The sequence below is a fragment of the Rhamphochromis longiceps genome, linkage group LG17 (assembly GCF_057381845.1).
Source record: "Rhamphochromis longiceps isolate RC_006_pf linkage group LG17, R_longiceps_female_GT1.1, whole genome shotgun sequence".
Taxonomy (NCBI): domain Eukaryota; kingdom Metazoa; phylum Chordata; class Actinopteri; order Cichliformes; family Cichlidae; genus Rhamphochromis; species Rhamphochromis longiceps.
This window is the reverse complement of record NC_140573.1, coordinates 35,790,217-35,815,493: the sequence shown is the minus strand read 5'-3', so window position 1 is coordinate 35,815,493 and position 25,277 is coordinate 35,790,217. Positions and strand designations below refer to the sequence as shown.

Here is a 25,277-nt window from a genome sequence, read left to right as displayed (position 1 = left end):
ATGGTTTGCCCCAGACTCCACATATTTCAGTTAGCAGGCTAGTTTGAGCTCTTGTTCTGGACCACATCTGAGGAGACAGAGAAATAATTTAATAGAGACAATTAACCCTGGAGGATCATCTAGCTGTCCATCGGAGTTTATGTGGTATTATTTTGCTATTTGTCTATTCAGGACAGATGCACGTTTTGAGCTACTGGGCAGTTGTTACCAAATGCAGTGATCTGATTGGTGAGCTCTGTTTATTCGAATCAGAAAAATCTGAGAAATCGAGATTGGTTTTAAAAAATAAATGGCTGCAAAATTAAGCCGTCTGTGTGGACAGCCGCATTAAGAATAGGCGAGTCAGAAAAACATTTTTAACAGATTAAATATTTATACACAGGTTGTCTTAGGTCACAGGTGTTGAACTCCAGGCCTCGAGGGCCGGTGTCCTGCAGGTTTTAGATGCGTCCTTGATCCAACACAGCTGATTTAAACGGCTAAATGACCTCCTCAACATGTCTTGCAGTTCTCCAGAGGCCTGGTAATGAACTCTTTTGATTCAGGTGTGATGACCCAGGGTGAGATCTAAAACCTGCAGGGACACCGGCCCTCGAGGCCTGGAGTTCGACACCCCTGTCTTAGGTTGTATTTTTTCAACAACAAAAAAAGTACTACCATACAGAACATAAATATCTCATAGTGCAACACGCTTAATATCTTTTTATTTCTGCTCAATCACTCACTATTTAGATATAAGGAGCTATGCTAATTTCAGTACATCACAGGTGTCCATCTGCAGAGGTAAAAGTGAGTGAAGGAATTGGAGCATGCTGCTGCTGCCCACCATCTCTTCCCATTCTCTCACTTTTCGCTCATCCTGCTAATATTCCCACACTTTTGTCTTTCTCTTCTACCCCATAGTTGTAATCTTTCACACAGCTTCCTGGAAATGTAGCTCAGATTATCCAGAGGCTGTGTTTACCCTAAGTTTCGGGCTCTTGATGCAGGTAGGTGGGGGAGAGAAGAATCTCCCGACCACAGGTTCACCGGAGGTTCTTGTGGCTTCGCTGCGTGTCGTCCTGCAGTGCACAGTTGGTCCTGACCTACAGAATAGAAAACATCAATAATAGTAAAGGATAGTTTACCCATATAGAGGATGTGAAGTTATATCATTTGTGGAAACAGTGAGTGTATAAAGCAAGATCTATTATAGTTTTTGGTTAGCACTGCTTCAGTAAATGGCAAATGCAGGCACAAAGCATACAATTCAGCATTTTTTAACAAACTAAGTTTCTTAGCAGTATTTTCCGAGGTACTATAAGGAGAAGTTGTGGGAATGAATTCTTTCATTCTTTATCCTCAAACACTCATCCCTGTGGTTACATAAAGCGTCATAACCAGCACCACACTTCCCTCTTCTTTGTGGCTACGGGGTTGCCAGGCAACTCCGAGAACATCTGCCTGACTGCATCCTTGCAACCTTTTGTGGCTCACATACACACACAGTCACACAGCACAGGTTTTTGGGGTTTTTTTTCTTATCTGTAAGGGCCTCTGCCTCAGAAGTAGATGAGGATGCTCGAGACTATTATCTGTGTGTATCCAAGTTGATAACGCTGCCAAAAGGAGAAGTCTGAAATGAGAACAGAAACTTTACTACTGGACACCAGATGACAGAGCAAAGTTTCCCAACCAACTTCCTGGACACAGCACAGCCAAAGGAACTTGGCCCCATACTGAGGCTGGGTCTCCGTCTGGTCCCTTTTTGAAGTGTTGTCTCTTTGTGTCCTTAACTCTGCCAACATTTTTGTATGCAGTTACTGATTAAAGTTAACTTCTGGCCTGACATACAATGTTTCTGTTTCAGGTTCCGTAGAAGAAGTATATATAGATTGTGATTTTTAATCCCTAACTTGTGCCAATCTTCAACAACCCTAAATTCTTCAAGGCAAAGCCTATCTGGCTTGCAGATGACCACATCTTCGAAGCTCCATGCTTACAATTAAATACTAAGAGCACCGAGAATCTAGGTTATTTACATTATATTTAAGTACATCAAAGTGGATATACTGTATAAAGTGACCTGTGAAATCTGTTATTAACAAGAACATATAGTGTAGCTGAGGCAGGACTGGTACCGATATATGACTTCCCAAACCTTCATTTTGTGCAGCCATTTAGTCCTTGTTTTGTTGTGTTTGTGATATTCTAGGGAAGTTGCAGAGTGTCATTTAGTAGACAAATTATGTAACATCTACACTCATAACATGTTTGGAGGGTGTTTCTCCTTGTTCTTTACTTTTTAAATTTTCATTTATCTGCTATCGTTTATAAATACTGCAATCACTATATTAGGAAATTGCTAATATCGGCCAATATATTGGTCGAGCTTTCGACAGGACACTCAGATAAGTATTTAAGAGCTACAATATATCTTCATTATGTTATTTTATTGTTTTTTCATGACAAAAATCTTATATTGGTATATCTCAGTGATACAAACATATGAACACACAAACATAAACTGTAGTTATATGTTTATATATGTTACATATATATATGATGAAATGGATGTGCTGGGTCTTTGTGCTGATTTAACAGAAAGGATTTCTTTCTGCCTACTTACAGTTTACCCCTTTTTAAAATTGTTGCACAAAATATAGATCCAAGAGGGCTTTGATATTTTCCAGCTCTAAAGGTGCAGAAAGTGCAATATGGGTCAATATCAGTCTAGATATTGCAGGGCCTTTGCAATCCCACAGGTGCATAGTTGGGAATACCAAAATGAAGACAGTGTAAATACAGAGAGAGAGGAAGTGAAGAGAGACGAGAGATGCGCATGGTTTTTGTGTATGTATGAATGCGAGAGTGAAAAGAATGGATGCACAAGATAGAGAGATACAGGAGGGAAATGTAACAATGCAGCGGACTCACCCACTGTGGCAAGACAGAGAGAGAAATCCCCAAACAGATTTGCCAGCTTTGACAGCCCCTGGGTATAACGTCCTCTTGTTCCACTGTCTGGAAAGCTGCTCTCTGCCCAGACATACAGAATCTAGCTGCCTGTAGTATATGTCTTATGAATAAATAATATATCTATTTAATTAATAGTTGTTGTTTTTTTATCCCTTTGGCATTTAATTGCTGGCAATCACAATTCAAGTGAGAATTAACACGAGACATATAGAATAGGTAGCTGGGGAAGATTTTTTATTTAAGCTTGTTATAGCAGCTTCCAGCTCATCACCGAACATTCTCCTGACACAATGCTGAACGGAATCTCTAGAAAAGCCCAATCCTCCCAGCTTTTTCCATAACCGCTCTCACAGCTAAGGAAGAGAGAGAAGAGTGGAAATTCCCAAAACAAGACGGGGGCTTTTCAGAGGAAATGGAATTGAACAAGTTGTCTATGGCTTTTCTGTTTCATTCTAGCAATCCTATAATATAGCATAAATATAGGATTTATTCAAAGAACAGGGTTTCCAGCAGGTAAAAATATATCTGAATGTCAACGATCGAGGACACAACTGCAAGTGTTGAAATGGTATCTACTGCCACAGAAGGTTGCGTGTAGTGAGGACAAACCAAAGAGCGAGGGGGAGTCACAACCAGCCTAAATGTGTTTTTAATCTACTTAGTCAGATGGCCAGATGACAATGACATTACCTTATCAGCTTTGTGTACGTGTGCATGCTCAAACAAGTGCTTGTGCTGGGGGACCTTAATGGATTTCTTCCACGACTCAGATAAGCCATATGTGAACTGCAAAATGCTTTCACTGCAGATTTCTATTCAGATTAAAAAGCAAATTGAATATATCGTAGTTTCAGCAAGAAGTAACCTAAAGCTCAACACTTAGTTTGCAGTACACTGGGAACTTGAATGGATATCCTGGCTTTTGCATGGGCTAAGGACCTCTAAGCATTGGTAGTGGAACTCTGTGGGCTGCAGAACGAGGCCTTGGTGTGAGGCTGAATCTGGGTGGGTTGGAGGCCTTTCTGCCTTGTTCTGACAGATACAATGTCTGGGACTGAAAAGGAAAGCTAATGTGGAAGTGCTTGCAGAGGACATGCCTATGAAAAAAACATTTTCTTTGCTTTGACTTCAGTAAACATTGAAGTTTCAGTTGTGAGTTTCAAGTCTTACTGAATAAAATAAAATGAAATCATGATCACCTACAAAAAGGAGAATAAAACAGGTTTTGCCTTTTGATTGACAAGTTACCTGTTAGCAATTGTCATCACTTTCTCAGTCAGATCTGCCCCTTGCACGTCATATTTGGTTAGAAAACACAGAGATGGAGGCTTCGCAACAGAACTTGCCCATCATTTACATACACTGATCAGGCATGATATCACGAGCACCTATCTAATATGGTATGATAATGACCCATCGATGCATGGATGCCACTAGACTCCTGAAGGTGTGCTGTAGTACTGAGATGTTTGTAACATATTCCTAAGTCCTTTAAGTTGTGAAGTGGGGTCTCCATGGATCCCACAGAAGCATGGAGTGGAATTTGGAGGCCAAGTCAACACCTTAAACCATTCCTAAACCATTCTTGCTCTGTGGCACAGCACATTATACTGCTCAAAGATACCGCAGCCATCAGGGAATATCGTTTCCATGAAAAGGTGTACATGTACATACATCGCCTTCTTACTGGAACTAGAAAATTTGACCCTATTACTCCGGCTCTTGTTGATCTACACGGGTTACCAATCAAATATCGCATTGAGTTTAAAATCTTGCTACTCACTTTTAAAATCTTGAATAACATTGCGCCCAACTACCTCACTGACCTCCTCAATCTGTACACTCCTTGTCGTGCATTAAGATCATCAGGTCAATTACTCCTGGCCCAACCTAAGTTTAAACCGAAGACCAGAGTCGATTGTGCCTTAGCTTCAGCTGCACCCAACCTTTGGAATAGCCTCCCTGCTTCTATTTGAGCCTTGGACTCTATCCAATCCTTTAAATCAAGATTGAAAGCATATCTATTTAACTTGGCTTTCCTGACCAGTTAACACCCTTTTAAATCTTTTAAATTTTAAACTTTTAAATATTTTATAAAATTTTATTAAATGTATTATTTATTATTGATTTTACTACTGTTTTTGTTTTCTTAGCAGATTTTGTATTTATCTAACTCTTCTGGTCTGTTAGTGCCTCTATCCTGTCTGTGCTAGTGCCCGATTTGTACTCTGTTATTGACTTATGCTGACTCTCCATATTACTGTGAAGCACTTTGGTGTGCCTTTGGGTTTTTAAATGTGCTATATAAATAAAACTGTATTGTATTGTATGTTCTGCAACAATGCTAAGGTTGGTCGTACATGTGAAAGTAACATCCACATGGATGGCAAGATGCAATGTTTCCGAGCACAATATTGTCCAAAGTATCACACTGCCTCCATAGTGCATCCTGGCGCCAGGCCTTCCCCAGGTAAGTGACACGACTCATCAGACCAGGTCATCTCCTTACATTGCCCCATATTCCAGTTCTGTTGCTGACGTCTCCATCGTTGGAGCTTTTTGGCAGTGGACATGGGTCAGCATGGGTGTCTTGACCGGTCTGCAGTTGTATAGCCCCACACACAACAAACTTTGATGCACTGTTTATTCTGACATCTTCCTATCAGAACCAAAATGAACTTTGGCAATTTGAGCGACAGCAGCTCATCTGTTGAATCGGACCACACGGACCAGGCTTCACTCCCCACATGTATGAATGATCCTTGATTGCCCATGACTCTGAGTATTAATTAGACTGTGGTATGTATCAATATACTTCTGCACAGGGTTTCCCATTAGAACTCTGTGTGACAATAAGATGATCAGTGTTATTTATGTCACCTGTCAGTGACAGTGATGTTACATTGTGGATTTGTTTATCTATAAGGATTTCATTACTAGGCTAATGATTGAGCCATGTTACACATTTCTATTAAAAGACAGGCAGAGCAAAGTTTAGCATACAGGTGTTTCTGGCCGACCTTTGCCCCAACTGCTTCTGTTTTGCTCTCTTTGATCAATTAAAAATCCATGTTAAGGATTCTGCTGTGGGTGCGGCACACCTCAGCTTCAGAACAAAGACCCTGCCCACACCCCCTCTTTCTCTCTGCGAGTCTGTCTCTCTCTATCTCTCCTTCCATATCTTTGGAGACCTCTTAAAAAGGTAATGGATTTAGATTGAAGTCGCCTAATACGAGCCAGTAACACACATGTGCATGGTTGGTGGGGTTAATCGCAATGACAGAAGCGTGGCCTTGCTGTCATAGTAAGCTGTCTGATAAAGTGGAAAATCCTCTTAAAATAAGAAAATGAGGGGAAATAATATGGGCTTGAGCCAATGACTAACATTCTGTAATTAGGAGTTGGATGCTCTACTTAGAGGATTCTCCGGCTCTCTGTCAACAAAGCAGCTGTTTTCACTCCCGAACGGGGGCTGGATATTTGATAACTCATACGAATTTGAATCATGGCAAGTGGCGTCCAGTGCCATTTTTCACACAGGATACACCAAGTTACATTGCTTTATCATTTCAACCACTCAAACATGCAGTAAGTCGGATATGGTAAATTAAATGTAGCACGATCCCTGCACAGAATAATGAAAAAAATGCAAAGGAACACATGCAGAATTAACAAATTTATCTAAAATTCAATTAGCAACTTCAATTCAGGAAAATATATATATTATAGTGTACACAATAAGAAATTCAAAATAAAGTAGTGTTTGACATTTTTCTGGCTTGGTAATAACTCACGTGTTGTCAGAGCTTGAGGAAGTATAACCACCAAGAGCCAATTTAACACAATGCCACTTGTTTCTGGTTATAGCACATTTTTTACAATAAATGACCAGTACAGGAAGCGAAAGCACGCTGCTAAATTTCAAAGGAAATTGCTCGCAGTCTTTGAAACATCACCTCTGCTCAGCTTTTGACGGTGTGCTTTCATCAACTTAGAAAGCTGAGATCATTTCCTAACTTGCTTCTCTCCCCATCAGACTTTAACCCATGCGGCCTCAGCTCGACGCTCCAGGCTATAACTTTCATGAATTATTTAAAAAAACAGTAGGATTGCCATTGAAATTAATATTCAGACATTTTTTTCACTTCTATTATCTACATGAATTAGCTGTCTCCCTCTGCTGCTCCCTGCTATCTGTTATTTTGGTCATGATTTGTATTCCTGTGGCATTAGCTTGGTCAGGGCTTGTGCCCATTGATGCTACATGCCAGGCATGCTGAGTGTGGTTGGACTGGGCTGCTCTGTTATTTTTTTTCTCTCTCTCCCTTCCTGCTACACTTAGCTTCTGGCAGGTGATTTTTATCTCTTTCCTACATCCACTTCTTTGGCTTTCCTAAGCCATTTCCAACTTTCAAAACAACATCTGTTTTTTTCATTTCTCCCAACAGAGGACTAATGTGAGAGGCAAGTTTTTCCCCCCACTATGACTGGATATTTAACTTTATCGTTGCACACTCCAGCCTGTTAAGCATTTAAAGCAATACACAGCTCAGCAGCAAATGCTTTTTCATTGTCTATAAATTATGTATTTGAAAAAACAACAACAACAACAACAACAACTCTGGGAATATCAGTTGCTAAGTTGGAGTGAGTAGCTTTTGAATTTCAAACAGTGTGGCTCCCCCTAGTGCCAAAGTCTGTTATCATTACAGGGAACCTTTACTTTCAATGCATCTGTTTTAACTGAGCGATGCAACTGTAATGATTCAAAACACTCATTTTTTATTTATTTATTTTATTTTTTGCTTAATCAGAAAGAATATGCTAATTATATGTTATTACCAGTTTTCTCTGTCAATACTTTTGGCTTGAGAGGTTTAATGTATTTTTTAAGAGAAATGGAGCTTTTTTTAAGCCCTTTCTGCTAGCTCTAACTGAAATAACACAAATAGAAATGAATAAATAAACAGATAAAAGATTCACCTGAACAATAAGATGAGCTTATAGAGATTCTATAAAGCTGTTCCTGCAAAAGCAGAATGTTTTTGGCACCACACTGAATTTAGATCACAATTCTGATTGCAAAAGCTTCCAGAGAGGACAGAATTAAAAAAAAAAAAAAGGCAGATGGCCTGTGTTTCCTGTTTAACTTTGCATTCTGTGTTACTGTGTCCACTTAGCACACCCCAGCAACACTCATCAATTATTCAAGCTTGATGCTGCAAACAGAAAAGCAGTGGTGTTTGTACACCAGGGCCTAAGGGCTACATGGAAGGGAGTGCATTTTATTCTGGGCCATCTTAAGGATAAAAAGTGTCTGCCACCTTAAATATTCAAGACCTCACTCACATTACTCCATGCATAAACTGACGTATAAAGTAAGTCAGCTTTTTGTTGAACACACAGTGTCTTCAAAAGGCCCCTGCTTGGTCCCTCCGCAATACACTGTAAATGACCTGTCCTACTCAAACACATTATTAAAATCGAAAGACTAAATGTTTCATACAGATTATAATGTATGAACGCAGCCATTACCTTGTCTGAACTGTGCATTCTGGGTCACATCAGAGCACTATCATTACAAAGTACTTGTATAGAAAGTGTGAAAAAATGCTTTAAAGTTGAAAGGAAAAAGGGAAGTGATATATGTCTCGAATTTTTTCCTGATGTTAAGAAACAACTTAGAAAATGCTTGTGGACAAACATAACTTAAAAATGACTGGGAGCTTTGTTCTTTTCTCTCTAATTGCATTTGATGCAGCTGCAAGCTACAGCCAATGACAAATGCTGTGCCAGACAAATTTTCTCCCACATATGGCATCATCAGAAGACTAAAAAACTGCTTTTAGGAAGATGTGGAAGATGAAATATATTAGGTGCTCTCCTGCTAGGCAGTAAAACATCCATGACATTAGTTTAGTTGGCTCAGCAATCTGTGAGTGTTTAGTCATTTTTGATGTGCCTGTGCCCCTCCAACCTGAACATTTTGTTGACACAGGCAGCACACTTTGACAACGTGGTGCATATTTATTTTTGGATGAGATAATGAAAAGGCCAATAGCAACGGACAGGCAGCTGATTAGATAAGTACAGTGTATGCTGCCTTACCTGCCTGACGCTTGGATTACACAATTGACTCACAATGACCTACGGCTCTGTGTTAATGAATTACATTTGATTGCCCGTGCTTATGTGTCTTTGTTTTGTTTTTCAGGGGGCCAGCATGGGGCTGTGCAGCCTTTTAGTGATGAGGATGCCTCCATTGAGACCCTCAGTCATTGCAGCAGCTTCAGTGACGCCACCAGTGTAGCAGATGAAGGTAGGTTTGTGTGTACCCCTGACTGTACTCTGTTTGAACGTGTGTGTTCTTTAAACACATCAAACAAGTCTGTTTACGACCTCCTTAAATGCTTTTTTGTTTTTAAGGTGGCGAGACCAATGAGGATTCAGCCCAGGAGGATTTCCAGTATAAACTGAAGGGGTTCATAGATAGCACAGTAGATAAGAGGTAAAATGACCAAAATGTTATCTGATCTATATTGCCTCTGTCTTGGATCCAGTTTTACAAGAGATCAACAATGTAGTTACTTAATCCTGTCAGAGCAAGAGTTTTAGGTAACACTTGCACCATTTAGAAATGCTTTCCCCTTTTATGCAGCGTTGCTATGTTGTCTTGCCAGTTTAACAAAGGTACAGGGTTGATGTTTCAAATACACCCCAAAAAGTACTTCACTCTGAAGTGACAAAACATTTCTCCCACTGGAAAAGCTATGTGGGACAATCTGTGAGTGTTTAGTGTTCTCCATCTAAAATGCAGGTTCTCACACACACATAGACATGTCAGATTCAGCCATACAATGTCCAGCTAATTAATAACCCACTTTACGACTGCGAATATGAAGCTTAAATGAATAAAAAGTATAAGAAAGTATACAAAGTATAGTATTATGGCAGTGGATGCTAATCTCTCTTATTACTCTTAGTGGATTTGATCCATATGCTTACAAAGAAGAACTGATCACAGAGCAGTGGTTCTCAAACTGTGGGGTAAGCCCCACTGGAGGCATTGCATATGTAGGGGAAAAACATAAAATGAAGCTAAGTTGAATTAGTAATGATTTTTTTTAAAGAGTGTGAACTTTTTTTTGACTTCTGAAGTGGAGCATTAGGACACAGACATCAATGATATTGCCCTGGTCTCGCTTGCTTGCCTCTTTGATTGTGCTCATTTTGATATAAATTTTACATAATGTTTTCCTCCGTGTCTGCATTATGTTCAGACTCAAAATATAAAGTTAGAATAGAAAACATGTTTACGTGGGTCGCATTGCAATGTAAACAGCAAAACCTGTAAAAATGCTAGAGTACAACCCGACTGTTTTCATAGTAAGTAAGAATAGGAAGCAGCAACCAAGTGCTGCTAATCAAATGCATATAAATAATAACTCGACAGCATTCGGTTAGCACGTCAAATGTAAAACTTCACGACAGTCCTATTTGAAATGTGGAATGGCTACCAGGAGATTTACAAAGCTGCATCTGGGCAAACCACAAAACTTCTGGAACAACGTCTTTTGGACAGATCAAAGTGAAGATGTTTGGCCATAATGTGCAGTGCTACATTTGGAGAAAACCAAACACAGCATATCAGCACAAACACTTCATAACAACTGGTGAAGGGGTAATGGTTTGGGCTTGTTTGCTATCCACAGGACCTGGGAATCTTGCAGTCACTGAGTCATCCACAAGCTCCTCTGTATACAAAGGTACTCTAGAGTCAAATGTGAAGCTATGTGTATGACAGATACTAAAGCATGGCTGAAATTGGGTCATGGAGCAGGACAATGATCATAAGCACAGCAGCAAACCTATAACAGAATGCCTGAAAAAGAAAAGACAAAACTCTGACTGTTGCAATAGACTCAACTGGATTGAAATGCTGTGGCAGGACCTTAAGAGAGCTGTGCCTGCAAACCTGAATGCTCAAACCTCAATGAACTGAAGCAAAGAAGGGAAATCCAAAATTCCTTCACAATGATTACTTGAAGTTGTTGCTGCTAAAGGTGTTTCTGCGAGATGTGGACACAGCTGTATTCTATACATGTTTGTGTCATGGTCCTGGGTCATTTGACCCAGCGCTTTGAATTTGAATATATTTTGATGGTTCATGATTTATGTTTAAGATCATTTAGTTATCTTAAGCTCATTCTGGTTTGCCTAGATCACCCTGTTATAGTTCATTGTTTATTAGGTTCCCCTTGTGTCTTTACCCCTTCTATGGCTGTATTCCAATTCAGGGTCTGCAGCCATAAAGGCCGCATTTTAAGGCCGATTACGTCACAGCGACGCGACGAAGGCTGTCCCAATTCGAAGGCTGCTCGAAATGCGGCCCTCAAATGCGTCCTTCATTTCCCTGAATTTGAAGGATGTGACGGTGTAGACTTCTTGGCCCAACATATCCCAGAATGCATAGCGCAGCGGTGGGTGTGGATAATTTTGCCGAAAAAAAACGGCGGATGAGGGGCGGCCGAAGAGTAAATTTTAAGTACTGAATATTATGTCACTTATTTATGTGCAAATGTTTAATAACGAAGAACATTAAAACATTACTGTTGGCCACATGTCGGCAAAGTTATGTGACATTAGTGACGTTTGTACTAACTTGGTTTTAAAGCCTTTACTTTAAAATATACGCCGTTCAATAGCTGAGCTTAATCTTACAGAGAATGATCAAAGCTCATGTAGAAACAAACAAACAAATGAACAAAAGATTTTCTCCTTCATTTCTGTCAAACAATGCTGTATGAATCGTTTCCAGCTGTTAGTAGCATGGTTGCTAGGCAACCTGGGCAGCGCCACGGAGGCTAGACCGTCCCATTTCACAAGCCTCGCACTTCCGGCCTTAGCGGTCTTTGAGTACGCGGCCCTTGTGGACCGTTAAGGTCCACAAGGGCGTACTTTAAGGCTGCAGACCCTGAATTGGGATACAGCCTATCACATCAGGCTTGCGTTGCCATGTCTGAATCCCGTTATGTTTCCTGTTTTATTTTGAAGAGGTCTGGTGTCCCATGTTCATTGTGTTCAGTTTCACTTCCCCTGTGGCGTCATTATGTTCATTCGTATGAGTGTTTCCACTTCCCCTGATCACCTCCTGTGTGTATTTAGTCTCTGTGTTTTCATTCATTCCTTGTCCGGTCGTCTGTTTAGCCTGCTTGTTGCTATGTTCATGTCATGTTTCCAGGGATTTCATATATTCATGTCAAGGCTTCACATTCCAGGTTTTCAATGCCAGGTTTCCATGTTCATGTTCCAGGTTTTTTATGTTGGCGTTAGATCACCCAGTTTAGGTTATAGCTTAATTTCACCCTTGCCCTTTTGTTTTGTACTGTTTCACTGGCCTTGAATAAACAGCTTGTTTTTTGTTAAGCTTAAGTTTTGTTCTTTTTTGTGTCAGCACGTGGGTCCTCCTCACTCCACACAGTCTGGTTCCACACACTGTGACAGTTTGTATGTTGTTTTTCTCATGTGTCTTTTTGGAAGATGTTCAGAAAAGCAATTCAAATAATTGTTTATTCATTAAAAGGTGTAAATGCCATAAAAACCCTTGGCACGAAGCTCCTGGGGCACAGTTTTTGTGCTGATGGGGAAGCTCCAAGTAAACCTCCAGGGAGGGGGTCGTCTCCTTTGCAGGTATTCTCAAAAGTTGTTAACCCACTATTGATCATGTGAGTCATTGCATGAACTGAGGTGTGAAAACCTTTTTGGATTGTGATGACTGTTTGGGAGGGGAGTAAAGGAGGCTTCCCATGTCCACTGTGAACGACCATCGTTAAACAGAGGTGCTGATTTACATCGTCGCTTATCAGCCACCTACAGTGCAGTGTTGTGTTCCCTTCTTTGGAGTTTCAAGTCAAGCACACATGATAGTGAGGCATTGTCTCACAGAGGTTTCACCCGTTGGTCCCTGTGATGTTAATGACCAACACCTTTTTTCGATGAGTTCTTTAGAATTCATTTAGAACAACCCATTCACATGCAACTGTTTGTAAAGGCAGACTGCATGGCTAGGAATTTGTTACACACCTATGGGACTGAAAACAGGAGAATTCAAAGATTAAAAGACACCACAAGAGGTGTTCTTTCTTTTTTAAAAGTCTTTCTATACATAATGTACCTACCTTGCATGTACATATTTAAAGTTGTTCCATTTTAAGCACACTAAAAATATGTTAAATAGACTTTAACTTCGACTTTTACACAAATGCTTATCACAACTACAAAATTAGAAAATGACAACATTCAACAGTAAACACGACAACATTCTACACACCCCAAACCTATCCCCATTCATCATCAGGCAGCAACATTATGAACAGTCAGCTTATTAATGAACTGAAAAAGGAAATAAATGAGGATTATGACCAGTGTGTAAGAGTGCGTGTTAGGGAAGCAGCTCTGGAAGCCTTCCAATAGTCAAACACCAGGCACATGAAAACTCAAAGTCTGCAGGTTTGTATTCAAACATAACAAACATAAAAATGAAACGCTGCTAACAACAGCACGGTGGGAACAGCAAGAAGGGTGCAGCTGTGAGATTTTCCACTTGTGTAAGAAAGACCTATTTCTGTCGTTTCAAGGTAAAGCTAGAGAATTCAATAATGAAAAGAAGGAAAGCTGCCAACCTAAGCTCACGGTTATGTAATTTGAAAGATATTTATTAAGATATTAGGCATTACAACACAACATGCCTAATAGCCTAACAGCCTAATATTATTAGGCTTTTAGGCATGTTGCAATTGCCTGTGGTTCTCAGTGTATTGGATACACTAAAAACCGCAGGCTATTACATTGTATCCAATACCCTGTATACGGTTTTTGAAATTTGACTAGCTAAAAATACAACACAGTGCAAGTCTTGAGTCACCCTTCATTTCTTTATAATTTGCTGGGGAAATAGAAAAAAAGGTTTAGCGATTTATTGAACTGTGCAAACATACATGTAAATACATGCGTACTGCAGTGTATAACGCCCAAACATGAACTCTAACAAGCTTAAAGGTCAATATTTGGTATTATCACCTTTATTCTAACTTAACACAGTCTGAACTCTCTTAGGTAAGATTTCTTTTAATTTCTTTAAGTAGTTCTCCAGTCTTCTTGAAAGACATTCAAAGCTGCTTTTTAGTTGTTGACTGCCTTTGGTTCTGTTCTGGATTTGGGGAGGCCAATCCATGACTGATAGTGTTACAGGTATGCTTTTACTGCACTGTCAGTGTGTTTGGGACCATGTCCTCCTGAAAACTGAAGTTTTAATTTATTTCTTAAGAACACGACTTTCAAATACTCTTCATCGACTGAATGTGTTTTTTAGATCCTCACACTTCTATTTTTTCCCTCCACTTGTTCAGTTTTCTCAGATTTTTGAAGGTCAGACTGCACACTGTGCCAAGATATGCAAAGTTTTCAGCTAATAGCACTTTGGGTATCACCTTGTTGGTTCAAAGATACTATTTGCTATTTGGTTCAATAAACAAACTAAAAACTGGAAGCACGATATAAAGAAATAACGGGTGGTCAAGACTTTTGCACAGTGCTATAAAAGTACAAGCGGCACCTGTCTGAATAATTTGACAGCTTAAAAAAAAATAGGCATTTTATGTTGAACCAATCCTGCGCAACAAATATTAACAAATCTGCATACATGGAGCTCCAGAAGGAGTCAATAGCAGGAACAACTAATAGCCCTATACTGTGATTTGACTAGGAGTAAAATGCTGATTGCTGGATTTGGAATGTAGTTACTGCATTATTATTGTGTTTGTGCTTTTAGAGGCAAAGATGTAAAATGAATAAAGTTAATATTTGGCATGTGAGTGTGACATGAAACAAAATCCCAAGTTATATTTGTCAAAGAGGCAAGTGAGTGCAAGATTTAGGAATGGTTCATATTTGGCTGATTAAGCATTTTAACTTTTAACTGCAGAAAGTTGACAATGTGCAGTCTTTCTTTAGACATCTATTGCAACTGCCACTAAATGCAGAAGCAGTGTAAAACTAGCTAGAATTAATTGGCTCTAGCAGTGTTACTTCGTGCACTTTTGAAACGAATGCAACAATTTTGAAGCAGTGCTCGGTTTCTAGAAGTATCTCAGATGTCCCTGTCTACTAAAAGGGGAAAAGCCAAGATAGTCTCTTTCACATCCCTGTCAAGTAGACGATAACTGTTCAACTTTCTAGACAGGCACAGTTTCAAATCCACTTTATATAAAAAACATGAATGCATCCGAGTGAAACATTTTGCATCACAATTCTCTAATGACAATATTTGTCTCATCACAGATACATAACATGATCTCATCAACAGCTCTATAATAATGTGATCAACTGCAAGACACCACACTTGCAGTCTCACAGTGGAACATTATCACTGTCTTGTGTGATAACATGTTTTATGTCAGACAATATGTGTTTTTTCTTGCAGTGGAATTTATTCACTATTATTTAGCTTGTACGATGGGCTATTGTGGGTCCCAATCAACCAGAGCTGAAAGCCATCTCCACCTCCTCCTCCTACCTTGCGACTTTAAAACTTACGTAACCAGTCTAATGTGGTGTTATCACACTTTGTGTAAACGTAAACGCCGTTTGATTTCGTGGTTTGTCTTGGAGAATGTATCAAATTTGTATACACAGACATTGTTTTTCCCCAAAATAACAGAACAGGACTCACAGTTCCCCTCTTTCTGTCACTGCATCACGCGCGAACACATGCGACACTCTTTCCTGTTCCAGGATTGGCCAGCGAAGCCGGGAAAACTCCTCGTGACATGTCCGCCGGTATAAATACTGAGAACCGCGCTGTACTCACGTAGCCCTGGTTTATGAGGGAAAATGTATCGTCTCGGCCCACAGTCTATCTCCAAGATCGCTTTCGATTTCTTTTTATCCACTGTGCCAAGGGAATATTCTCATTTTACCAGACAATACAATAAAGGCTGGTCGTGTATTGGCTGATTTTTGGTTAAAATTTTCTAGTTGTCTGCACGAAAATGCCGAGGAACAAGAAAAAGAATAGGGGTAAGTAAACTAGCGGCTGCTATGCTACGGCCTTGTGTATTTGTTGATGGTAATTGTAGTTCTTTCCGTGTTCTTTGTTCATCGAATGGAGCTGAAGGTGTTTACAGTACGGACTACAAAAGGTAGAGGCTGGCCTAGGTCAAAACACAAAACGTAGCTAGCTGTACTCACACAAAGCAACACTGCTAATGAAAAAGTGTACTATCATAGTATTGATACTGTCATATGAAAGCTACTGTAAAGGGCCTTTAAAGCACAACATTATAGTATAACATGAGCTACTCAACAAAAGCCCTGAATAATTGTTGTACTTCACAAGCTAACGAGGGCTAGCTTCATGCCCACTCCCTTTCAACGCGAGACACATGTGGTTGCTTAGTAAAAATAAACGTTTGAAGGAGTAAAACACCCAAGCTTTTTCTTCCTTGAATTCGATTATAACCATCATAAATGTTATAAAGCAATACGTTTGATTTTTGTGAAAGTGTATATAACGCAAACCACACGAAACTAGAATTCTTTGACCTCGATTAATCTTTAGCCTTATGTGGGAAAATGATATTGATACTCGATTAGCAGTTTTGAAGCCTGAGTATCATATTGTGTCACTGAGGAAGGGTCTTTTTTTTTTTTTTTTTAAACATACTGCATATATTTGTTTTTGAGGCACAAGTCCGACATTTTGGACTCGGAGGGAGGAAGGAGGCGGCACCCGGTTTTCAGAAATCAGCTGTCGTGTGGGGAAAACAGTCCACGTCAACACACAGATCTTAAATAGCTATTTTTAATCAGTTTAAAGACGGATATTTTATTTTCAGCTAATATTTTTTTAGGTCTGATTGTTATGAATAACGGAAGTATTTTTCACATTGTGTTCTAAAAGCGGCGGGTTCCTGCCGTCGTACGCTCACCTAAACCTGTCTACCAGAGGTAAATTCAGGTCAAGGCAGAGAAGCCTGTTGAGTCTGGGTGGGGTTGGAAGTTTGTCCAGTTTTTGCAGTAGCAGAGTTCACCTTAAGTGGGATTAAATTAAACCCTTGTTTGTTTATAAGGTTTCGTAAAGATCTCACCCAAGATTTTAGCAGCCTCTTTTAGCTGTGAATGTTTTGCCCATCCCACCCTCTAGAGCTATTATAGTAACCAGAACATTTTCCAATACATCGTGTTTCGCTCTGTTCCGTTTCAGCCACGTTGTCCCTACTACGTGGATAATAAATTGTCTGATAGTAACTTGTCTGATGTGGACTTTGCTTAGTAAAACAATCTACTTCCTCCTATGCCTCAGTGACATAATACTAGACGTGATACTCCTGTATTTTTCGGCTGTACCCAAACTGTGTTTGCCTCTTGCTGGACAGTTGCTGCGGTTGCCGGGCCATACCGGTTACCCATACAATGTTGTTTCAGGTCATTTTTGATGTGCCTGTGCCCCTCCAACCTGAAGAGTTTGTTGACACAGGCAGCACACTTTGACAACGTGGTGCATATTTATTTTTGGATGAGATAATGAAAAGGCCAATAGCAACGGACAGGCAGCTGATTAGATAAGTACAGTGTATGCTGCCTTACCTGCCTGACGCTTGGATTACACAATTGACTCACAATGACCTACGGCTCTGTGTTAATGAATTACATTTGATTGCCCGTGCTTATGTGTCTTTGTTTTGTTTTTCAGGGGGCCAGCATGGGGCTGTGCAGCCTTTTAGTGATGAGGATGCCTCCATTGAGACCCTCAGTCATTGCAGCAGCTTCAGTGACGCCACCAGTGTAGCAGATGAAGGTAGGTTTGTGTGTACCCCTGACTGTACTCTGTTTGAACGTGTGTGTTCTTTAAACACATCAAACAAGTCTGTTTACGACCTCCTTAAATGCTTTTTTGTTTTTAAGGTGGCGAGACCAATGAGGATTCAGCCCAGGAGGATTTCCAGTATAAACTGAAGGGGTTCATAGATAGCACAGTAGATAAGAGGTAAAATGACCAAAATGTTATCTGATCTATATTGCCTCTGTCTTGGATCCAGTTTTACAAGAGATCAACAATGTAGTTACTTAATCCTGTCAGAGCAAGAGTTTTAGGTAACACTTGCACCATTTAGAAATGCTTTCCCCTTTTATGCAGCGTTGCTATGTTGTCTTGCCAGTTTAACAAAGGTACAGGGTTGATGTTTCAAATACACCCCAAAAAGTACTTCACTCTGAAGTGACAAAACATTTCTCCCACTGGAAAAGCTATGTGGGACACTTGGGATTTCCTTACCTGGATGATGAGCATGTATCAAGAAATTTCAAATGTAGTTTTAAAAACGCGGGGTAACTTGAGTTGTATGCAACAGTGAGTCCAGTGCAGGAAGTTTTTATTGGAGTTTGCAGGCTTGTCAATTTAAAAATAGACTTCATCCCAAAAAGGCCCTGTCACCATTGGCTTCCTCAGTGGGGTGATTATTATAGAAGGGATTCCCCAGAAGTGCCAGAAGCTGCTAAATCTGTTATATCTATTCAGCTGATATTCTTTTCACTTGTCAAACAACATTTTTATATAAAAGTAAATGGGTGAAGTCACATTCTTAACTTTTTGTATAGGTTTTTTTTACAAATATTTTTGTTATTACCTTAAGATTATATATAAATAAAAAAATTAAATCAACAAGCTAATTGACCTCAACTTGTTTACCTGAAAGGGCAACGTCTTTGAGAAACTGCTGTGTGATGGCTGGTTGAATAAATCTGCTGAAACTGGCCACATGCATCCTGAAAAAACCTGCTATAGACTTATAACTTATAGTTATTACCCTCGACGTTGATGTCAGAGTTTTCTGGTAATGTTGTAACTCTGATAACACAAGAACAGGGTTTTGTATTATTTGTAATTGATATCATAGTTGTGTCTACTAGGAGGCTGAGGGGTAGTACTGAGGGTTGCCAGTATTTTCTGATAAATGGCTTCATGGTATAATGGTTATCACTTTTATGGTGAGTGAGAGATATAGAGAGAGAGAGAGAGAGAGAGAGAGATAGATAGATAGATAGATAGATAGATAGATAGATAGATAGATAGATAGATAGATATATATATATATATATATATATATATATATATATATATATATATATATATATATATATATTTCTTTTTTTTTTTTTTTTTTCTCTCCTCAGTGCTAAGACGAGACAGGGGGCACTAGATGGGCTTAAGACGGCAATGGCTACACGCATCCTGTATGAGTTCATCTCAGAGAGAAGGATGACCATCACAGACAGTATTGAACGCTGCCTCAAGAAAGGTACTAAAAACGTGTTGCTGTCAATGAGATGGCAGGTGTTCCAATGCTTTAAACTAAGCGCATGTTTGTCTTCGTGCTCATAAATCATTTGGCTTTTTTCTTCTTCCTCGTGTTAGGCAAAGGTGAGGAGCAGCGAGCAGCAGCTTCTTTAGCCTGTTTGCTGTGCATCCAGCTGGGCTCAGGAATTGAGAGCGAGGAGGTGTTCAAGACGCTGAAACCGATCTTCAAAAACATCCTGGCAGATGGATCAGCCAACATACAAGCCAGACAGGCTGTGAGTGTCTTTTATTGTACTGATCCCCTTTAATAAATGCACCCCCCTTAATAAAAAAAGATTACCACATTTTTGGATTTTTCCATGAAATATCAACTGATATGGTTTTGTTCATTTTGTTTCTTAATAGGTAGCAACAAGTCTGGGCCTCTGCACATTAGTTGCTGAGGATGACATATTGGTAAGTTTCTGATCATGTCTTGGCTTGAGTGCAAACCAGTGGCACGTCTGACATTCATTTGTCATATATTACTCATCAGTTCTAACATAATGCTATATCAATGAGTGGCACTCATGCAAACATGTGCTGCTGAAATCTAACATGCCTCAAGTAATTTTTTCAGTAAGTCGGAAACATGTTATTTGTGGTAATAAGTAGAGCTTACTGATGTTTGCTTCTTTAGGATGTGCAAGCGACCATGGAGTGTTTTGAGAACCTGTTCACCCGGTCCTATGCAAAGGCGGATGGCACTTGTCCTTCGATCAGTCCTCAAATGAGCCAGCTCCACACAAATTCTCTGCGGTCCTGGGCACTGCTGCTCACAATCTGCAGTTCCAGCCAGCTCAAAGACATCCTGCAGAAGTAAGCTCCTTTATGCCAACCCTTAAGTTTTTTTTTAATCACAAGTTCTGCTGCTTTTAGTTTATTGCTCTCCAACCAAGTTAAGTGGAGTAAGAATTGCTTATGTGTTTTGCAGACACCTTCTTAAACTGCAGAGGTTGCTCGAGAGTGATGACGTGAACATGAGGATTGCAGCTGGGGAGACTATTGCTCTGCTTTTTGAGCTGGCCAGGGACATCGATTCTGTAAGTTTGCAATTGCTGTTTAATTTCCCCAACACCAGATTATCCTAAAGTTAATTTCTTTTGTTAATTCAAATGTTAACATGTGGCACGTCCTGTCTGTGCTTTTGCTTTTTTTTCCTTTTTTTTTTCTTCCCCCAATAGTAGCAGACAATGACTAAAAAAAGTACACAAGAACCAGAACTGAACTTAGCTCAGGCAATACAACATTATGAGGCACATACAAGGCAGTTGAGGTAAACCGCAACCCCACCAGGAGTCAAAACAAATCACAGTAAGATCAATAGTCAGGCAAATTAATTCAGTTTGGGGAAAGCCCCAAACTGAAAGAGTCAAAGATGGAGTTGAGCATACAAGTTATATATTCATTGGGAATACAGTCCATAACAATGCTATGCCAGGATTTCTTAGTTGAGATTGCTGGCCTGCCCCAGAGGAGCAGGATATTCTGTCCAGGGCTCTAGACTAACTTTTTGCCATGGTTGCAGTGGTGCGCCTAAAAATAAAATTTAGGCGCACCAGCACAAAATTTAGGCGTACAAGCACAAAAGTTAGGCGTACCCAAATTTTTTTAACCGCATTACTTAACACCGCAGTTTTACATGTTCACGTTTTTTGATTTGTAAATGATTAACTAACAACCTTTCAAAATGATTAACTTGACACCCCCTTTGCTGCCCAAATTAACAGCAGCTCCATCAGCCCCCATAGCAATGATTTTATCCAACCAGTTACTGCACTGGTCCCCAAGAGCAGCAAATGCTTTCTTTGAGGCAGCATAAATTCCTAAACAAATTAAAAAATATACCATTTACTTATCAGATCAAGAGTTTACAATGCAGTCTTTTTCAGTTTGAGTTTCTATATTCATGTATTATTGCTATGTTTAATTTTCAATGATAAGAATATGCTAGATATGGTTAATTCAGTAACACAACGTAATATTATTAATCATATACATAGGCTACGTGACATGACATGGCTTACCTTGGGCATGGGCATGCTGGACCTCAATGTGTCCAATCACTTTTTCGCTGGTCTTCCTTTTTGCAAGATACGAGCGTACACAATGACACATTCTTTTGTGGCGATGTCTGCGTCTCCATCGATCAGGAAGGCCATGTATGTACTGTTCGCAATTTCCACTGACTTCTTTTTTTTCAGTGTGTCAGCGATTACGCCTATAAACTGGGCGCACGCAACATCATTGCTGTATGTGGGGTTTATGTCCAAGCCATTTTTCTTGTGAAGAGTTATTTCTGACTTGAACTTAGTAAACGGAACTTCTTCTTTTGCAATATTGTAGGCGATGTTAAACTTAATGATCATCTCGGCCTCCTCCGATGACCTGTTTACTCCTGCCTGCCGCTGAAAGGCAGTGGGGAGCGGGGACATTTTGGCAGAGCATTTATCGCGGCATATAATGTGTCTTCTCAATGCTGTATGCTTTTTCAGGGTTTCAATTTGAAACGTATTAGCACCAGTGACAAATGCAGTGTTGCCGGCCATGATCTTTCCACACTCGCGACAATAAATGCAGTGCATCATATTGTCAGCTTGGCTGTATCTTAGCCAGGGAAACTGGTCAAGCCACTCGAATCGAAATTTATACATTTTCTCACTTTTACTTTCAGTGGACTCCGGCTGGGAGTCGATCTATGTGGCTCATTTTCTGATGCCGTCTCCGGACCAGTGTTTGACAAAAACAGAGAGGTTGATGGCTCCGTGTCAGAGCGCTGGCTCAGAATTTTGGACTGATCAGGCCTTAACTTAACGAAAAAGTTATCAATTGTTCTTTTCATATTTTCTCAATACCAACTTGATACACTTCTGACCTGGGCTACTCACCCTTCTCTATCTGCCCGCACTTTCAAACGTAAACACAAGTAGGTCTGCAGGAATATCTGGACCACGGCCAATCACAGAGGTCCCCGCCTCTGAGTATCTCTGATTGGTTTAGAACACGACATGGGCATAATGTGTGTCTGTTGTTGAACACACGAAGAGTTTAGGGTTGCTGAAACGTTTTTTTTCCGAGAAAATACTTGGTTGCACCGGTGCGACCAAGTGTTTTTTTTTTTTTTTTTTTTTTTTTTTTTTTTTTTTTTTTAAAAAACACATTAGCTGCATATTTTATTTATTTGTTTTTCCCCCACTGCATTTATTTAGGATTTTGAATTTGATGGCTGGGATGAACTTTGTGATAAACTGAATGCGTTGGCCACAGACTGCAACAAGCACAGAGCCAAGACTGACAAGAGGAAGCAGCGCTCGGTGTTTAGGGATGTTCTCAAAGCTGTTGAGGTAAGCGCTACATGTCAGGTGAACCATGTTCCTTTTGCCAGTTGGATGTTAATTTCCTGCTTTTAACCAACATAATTGAACAGAGGTAAAACTTAACAGCAGCTCCTTGGAGGTAGAGACAGTGAATGATGGTGTCTGACCGTGGACTTATTTATATTGCTTTCTCTTCCAGGAGGGGGCCTTCCAATCTGAGACCATTCGCTTTGGCACAGAGCGAATGAACATTGACAGCTGGGTCAGAAAGAGGACATACGATGCCTTCAGAGAATTCGTGGGCTCTGGAATGAACTACCACCTACAGGTATCTTATTAGAAACACTTTATGTACAATAGGAGTTTGTGATAAACTAGTGTCTTTCTTTTGCGCTAGTGACTGGACTTGACGTTTTTGTTAACGTTTTCCAACTAGGCAAATGAATTCATCAGAGACGTGTTTGAACTGGGACCACCTATGCTGGTTGATTCAGCCACCATGAAGGCCATGAAAATCTCTCGCTTTGAAAGGGTAGGTGTGCAAGGAAGGCTCATTTAAACCATTGTGGTGTTCTTGTAAGCTTAAAAGTATCAATGCTTTCAAAGTTTTGTGGCATTTTATTAATGAACGCTTGAAATTCTTTCTGTTCCAGCATCTTCACAACTCTGCTGCATTCAAGGCTCGGACCAAGGCCAGAAGCAAGTTCAGAGACAAGAGGGTGGACGTGGGAGAGTTTTAATAATTTCTTTTGACTCTAATAAACTATTTATCAAGCTTTTCTGCTTTTAGATGAATTGTCACAAGCCTAAGTTAATGCAGTTGTCCCAAGATCTCTGTGTATCAAATGCTCACTTTCTGTAGGCTTATATCTTTTTAATAACAGCTGTTGCTTTTTATTGGGGGAAAAACATCTTTCTGTCACCTACAGCAAGTGAGTATTTGATAATTAAACAGATTCTAGGTGGACTACAACTTGAATACAGTTTGTTCACAGAAAGGTGGTGTACATTTGTTGGGTATCATGCACATTTCCTTTTTTTTTTTTTTTTTTTTTTTTTTTTTTTTTTTTTCCTTGTTAAATGAAATACACAGGTATTAACATTTTTTTGATGGATCTGTCTCTCGTACCATTAAGTAGTAACATCAAGACATGTGACCGTCCCTAACTCTTGGATTTGTAATAAGTTTATCTAATTAATTCACACTTAGCGTTATTTATGTGTAAGCTAAAATAGTGTATTTAGTGTTGTGTATGTAATGTAAAGGTTGAGGATGGTGCAATAAATGCTGAAAAGCTGCAACAACTGTTCTTATTTTTTTTTTTTCCAGCTCCTGTATTCAATATACAATGCTATGAATTGGCTATAATTGGATTCATTGATCTGATACAGTATCTTGGGACAGTGTCAGCAGAGCTTGCAAAAGAAACGGCTGGAAAAGTTCCTTGAGTTAGTAGCTTTGAGAACTGGAACTGTTGGCAGATATATGAAGGTCATTCTGATTGAAAGGGCAATAGAAATTTTACTCAGCACTACTTCCACATATCAAAGTGAAGGATCTTGCAGCCAAGGTAACAGTGGTGTTGCAGGGAAAGCGAGTAAGGCGGTGCACAGTTTGTCACAGGTGAAACTGTTGGAACACAAGAGATGGATATAATGGAGGTCTAGCAGCCGCAAAGCTCACAACATATTAACTCTCCCCTAAGGTGAACCTGAGCGGGCTGCTTCTTTTGGAGCCATAAAAATAGACTGTCACATGGTCAAGGCAGGCCTATCACCAGTCAGCATCCTCATATTTCAGGTTGAACAATATTACTGACAGAAAGCCGAAACGGAGCTGCTTCTTTTTGTGTCTACTTGGGGAAAACCGGTCCTTCAATTTGGGTGGAGTGGATGATGTAGCTGTAGGCTAAGATAAGATAACCTTTAGTCCCATAGGTGGGAAATTTGTTTTGTTACAGTGGAAAGTTACATAGCAAAAAATAAAACACTAGAATCGGATAAGAATGGGATACTGTACATAAATGTACACAATTGAATAAAATACTATATACAATAGAATAAAAAGAATACAAATACTATATAACTGAGTAAGATACAATGTTGTCAGATCTAGTTTAAGAGGAAGGGAGCCTTTTTTTTTTTTTTTTTTTTTTTTTTTTCTCACTGACTTGGGACTTCATGCTTCTTTTGAAACATGCTATCATATGGGCCCACTCTAAAGACTAATTTGCTTTATTCTTGACTCTAATCAGAACCTTTTTAGTTTTTTTTTTTTTTTTTTTTTTTTTTTATCTTTAAAAAAAAAATAAAAAAAAAATCTCATTGTAATAAGGCTTGAAACTGTAATTTGACACCATGAACTCACCAGGAAGGTGTTTACAGTAGATAAACCAGAGAAACTGGCCCTGCTGGCCAGAAGAATGCAGTTTAACATGATTTCTAGACTCTTTGTCCATCTGTTTTATACAGTATGTGGATCTAAGTATTTCGTTACTTCGTGACTTATTTTAGAATAGAATGACTTTATTGTCACTATACAGTTTACAATGAGATACAGAGCATCTCCAACTCAGTGCAAACATGAAAGGGGGGCTGCACAGTTC

General features: G+C 39.6%; 1 protein-coding gene across 1 annotated transcript; it reads left to right on the top strand.

Annotated features, from left to right (window-relative positions):
* The first annotated feature begins 15,810 nt into the window (after nucleotides 1-15,810).
* On the top strand, nucleotides 15,811-23,740 carry ifrd1 (interferon-related developmental regulator 1). Its single transcript, XM_085386841.1, has 12 exons — nucleotides 15,811-16,035; nucleotides 17,711-17,815; nucleotides 17,923-18,004; nucleotides 19,192-19,316; nucleotides 19,433-19,590; nucleotides 19,721-19,771; nucleotides 19,995-20,173; nucleotides 20,289-20,397; nucleotides 22,564-22,698; nucleotides 22,871-22,999; nucleotides 23,108-23,203; nucleotides 23,325-23,740. Exons 1-12 carry the CDS (start codon nucleotides 16,008-16,010, stop codon nucleotides 23,409-23,411), a joined length of 1,284 nt encoding a protein of 427 aa, XP_085242967.1. The 5' UTR covers nucleotides 15,811-16,007; the 3' UTR covers nucleotides 23,412-23,740.
* Nucleotides 23,741-25,277: the final 1,537 nt, after the last annotated feature.

Bases quoted from the DNA above. Each gene is read 5' to 3' on its own strand.
- ifrd1 (XM_085386841.1), top strand. From the start codon at position 16,008: ATGCCGAGGAACAAGAAAAAGAATAGGG. The intron at 18,005-19,191 runs GTAAAATGACCA...TTCTCTCCTCAG, and splicing joins GATAGCACAGTAGATAAGAG to TGCTAAGACGAGACAGGGGG. The intron at 19,591-19,720 runs GTGAGTGTCTTT...GTTTCTTAATAG, and splicing joins ACATACAAGCCAGACAGGCT to GTAGCAACAAGTCTGGGCCT.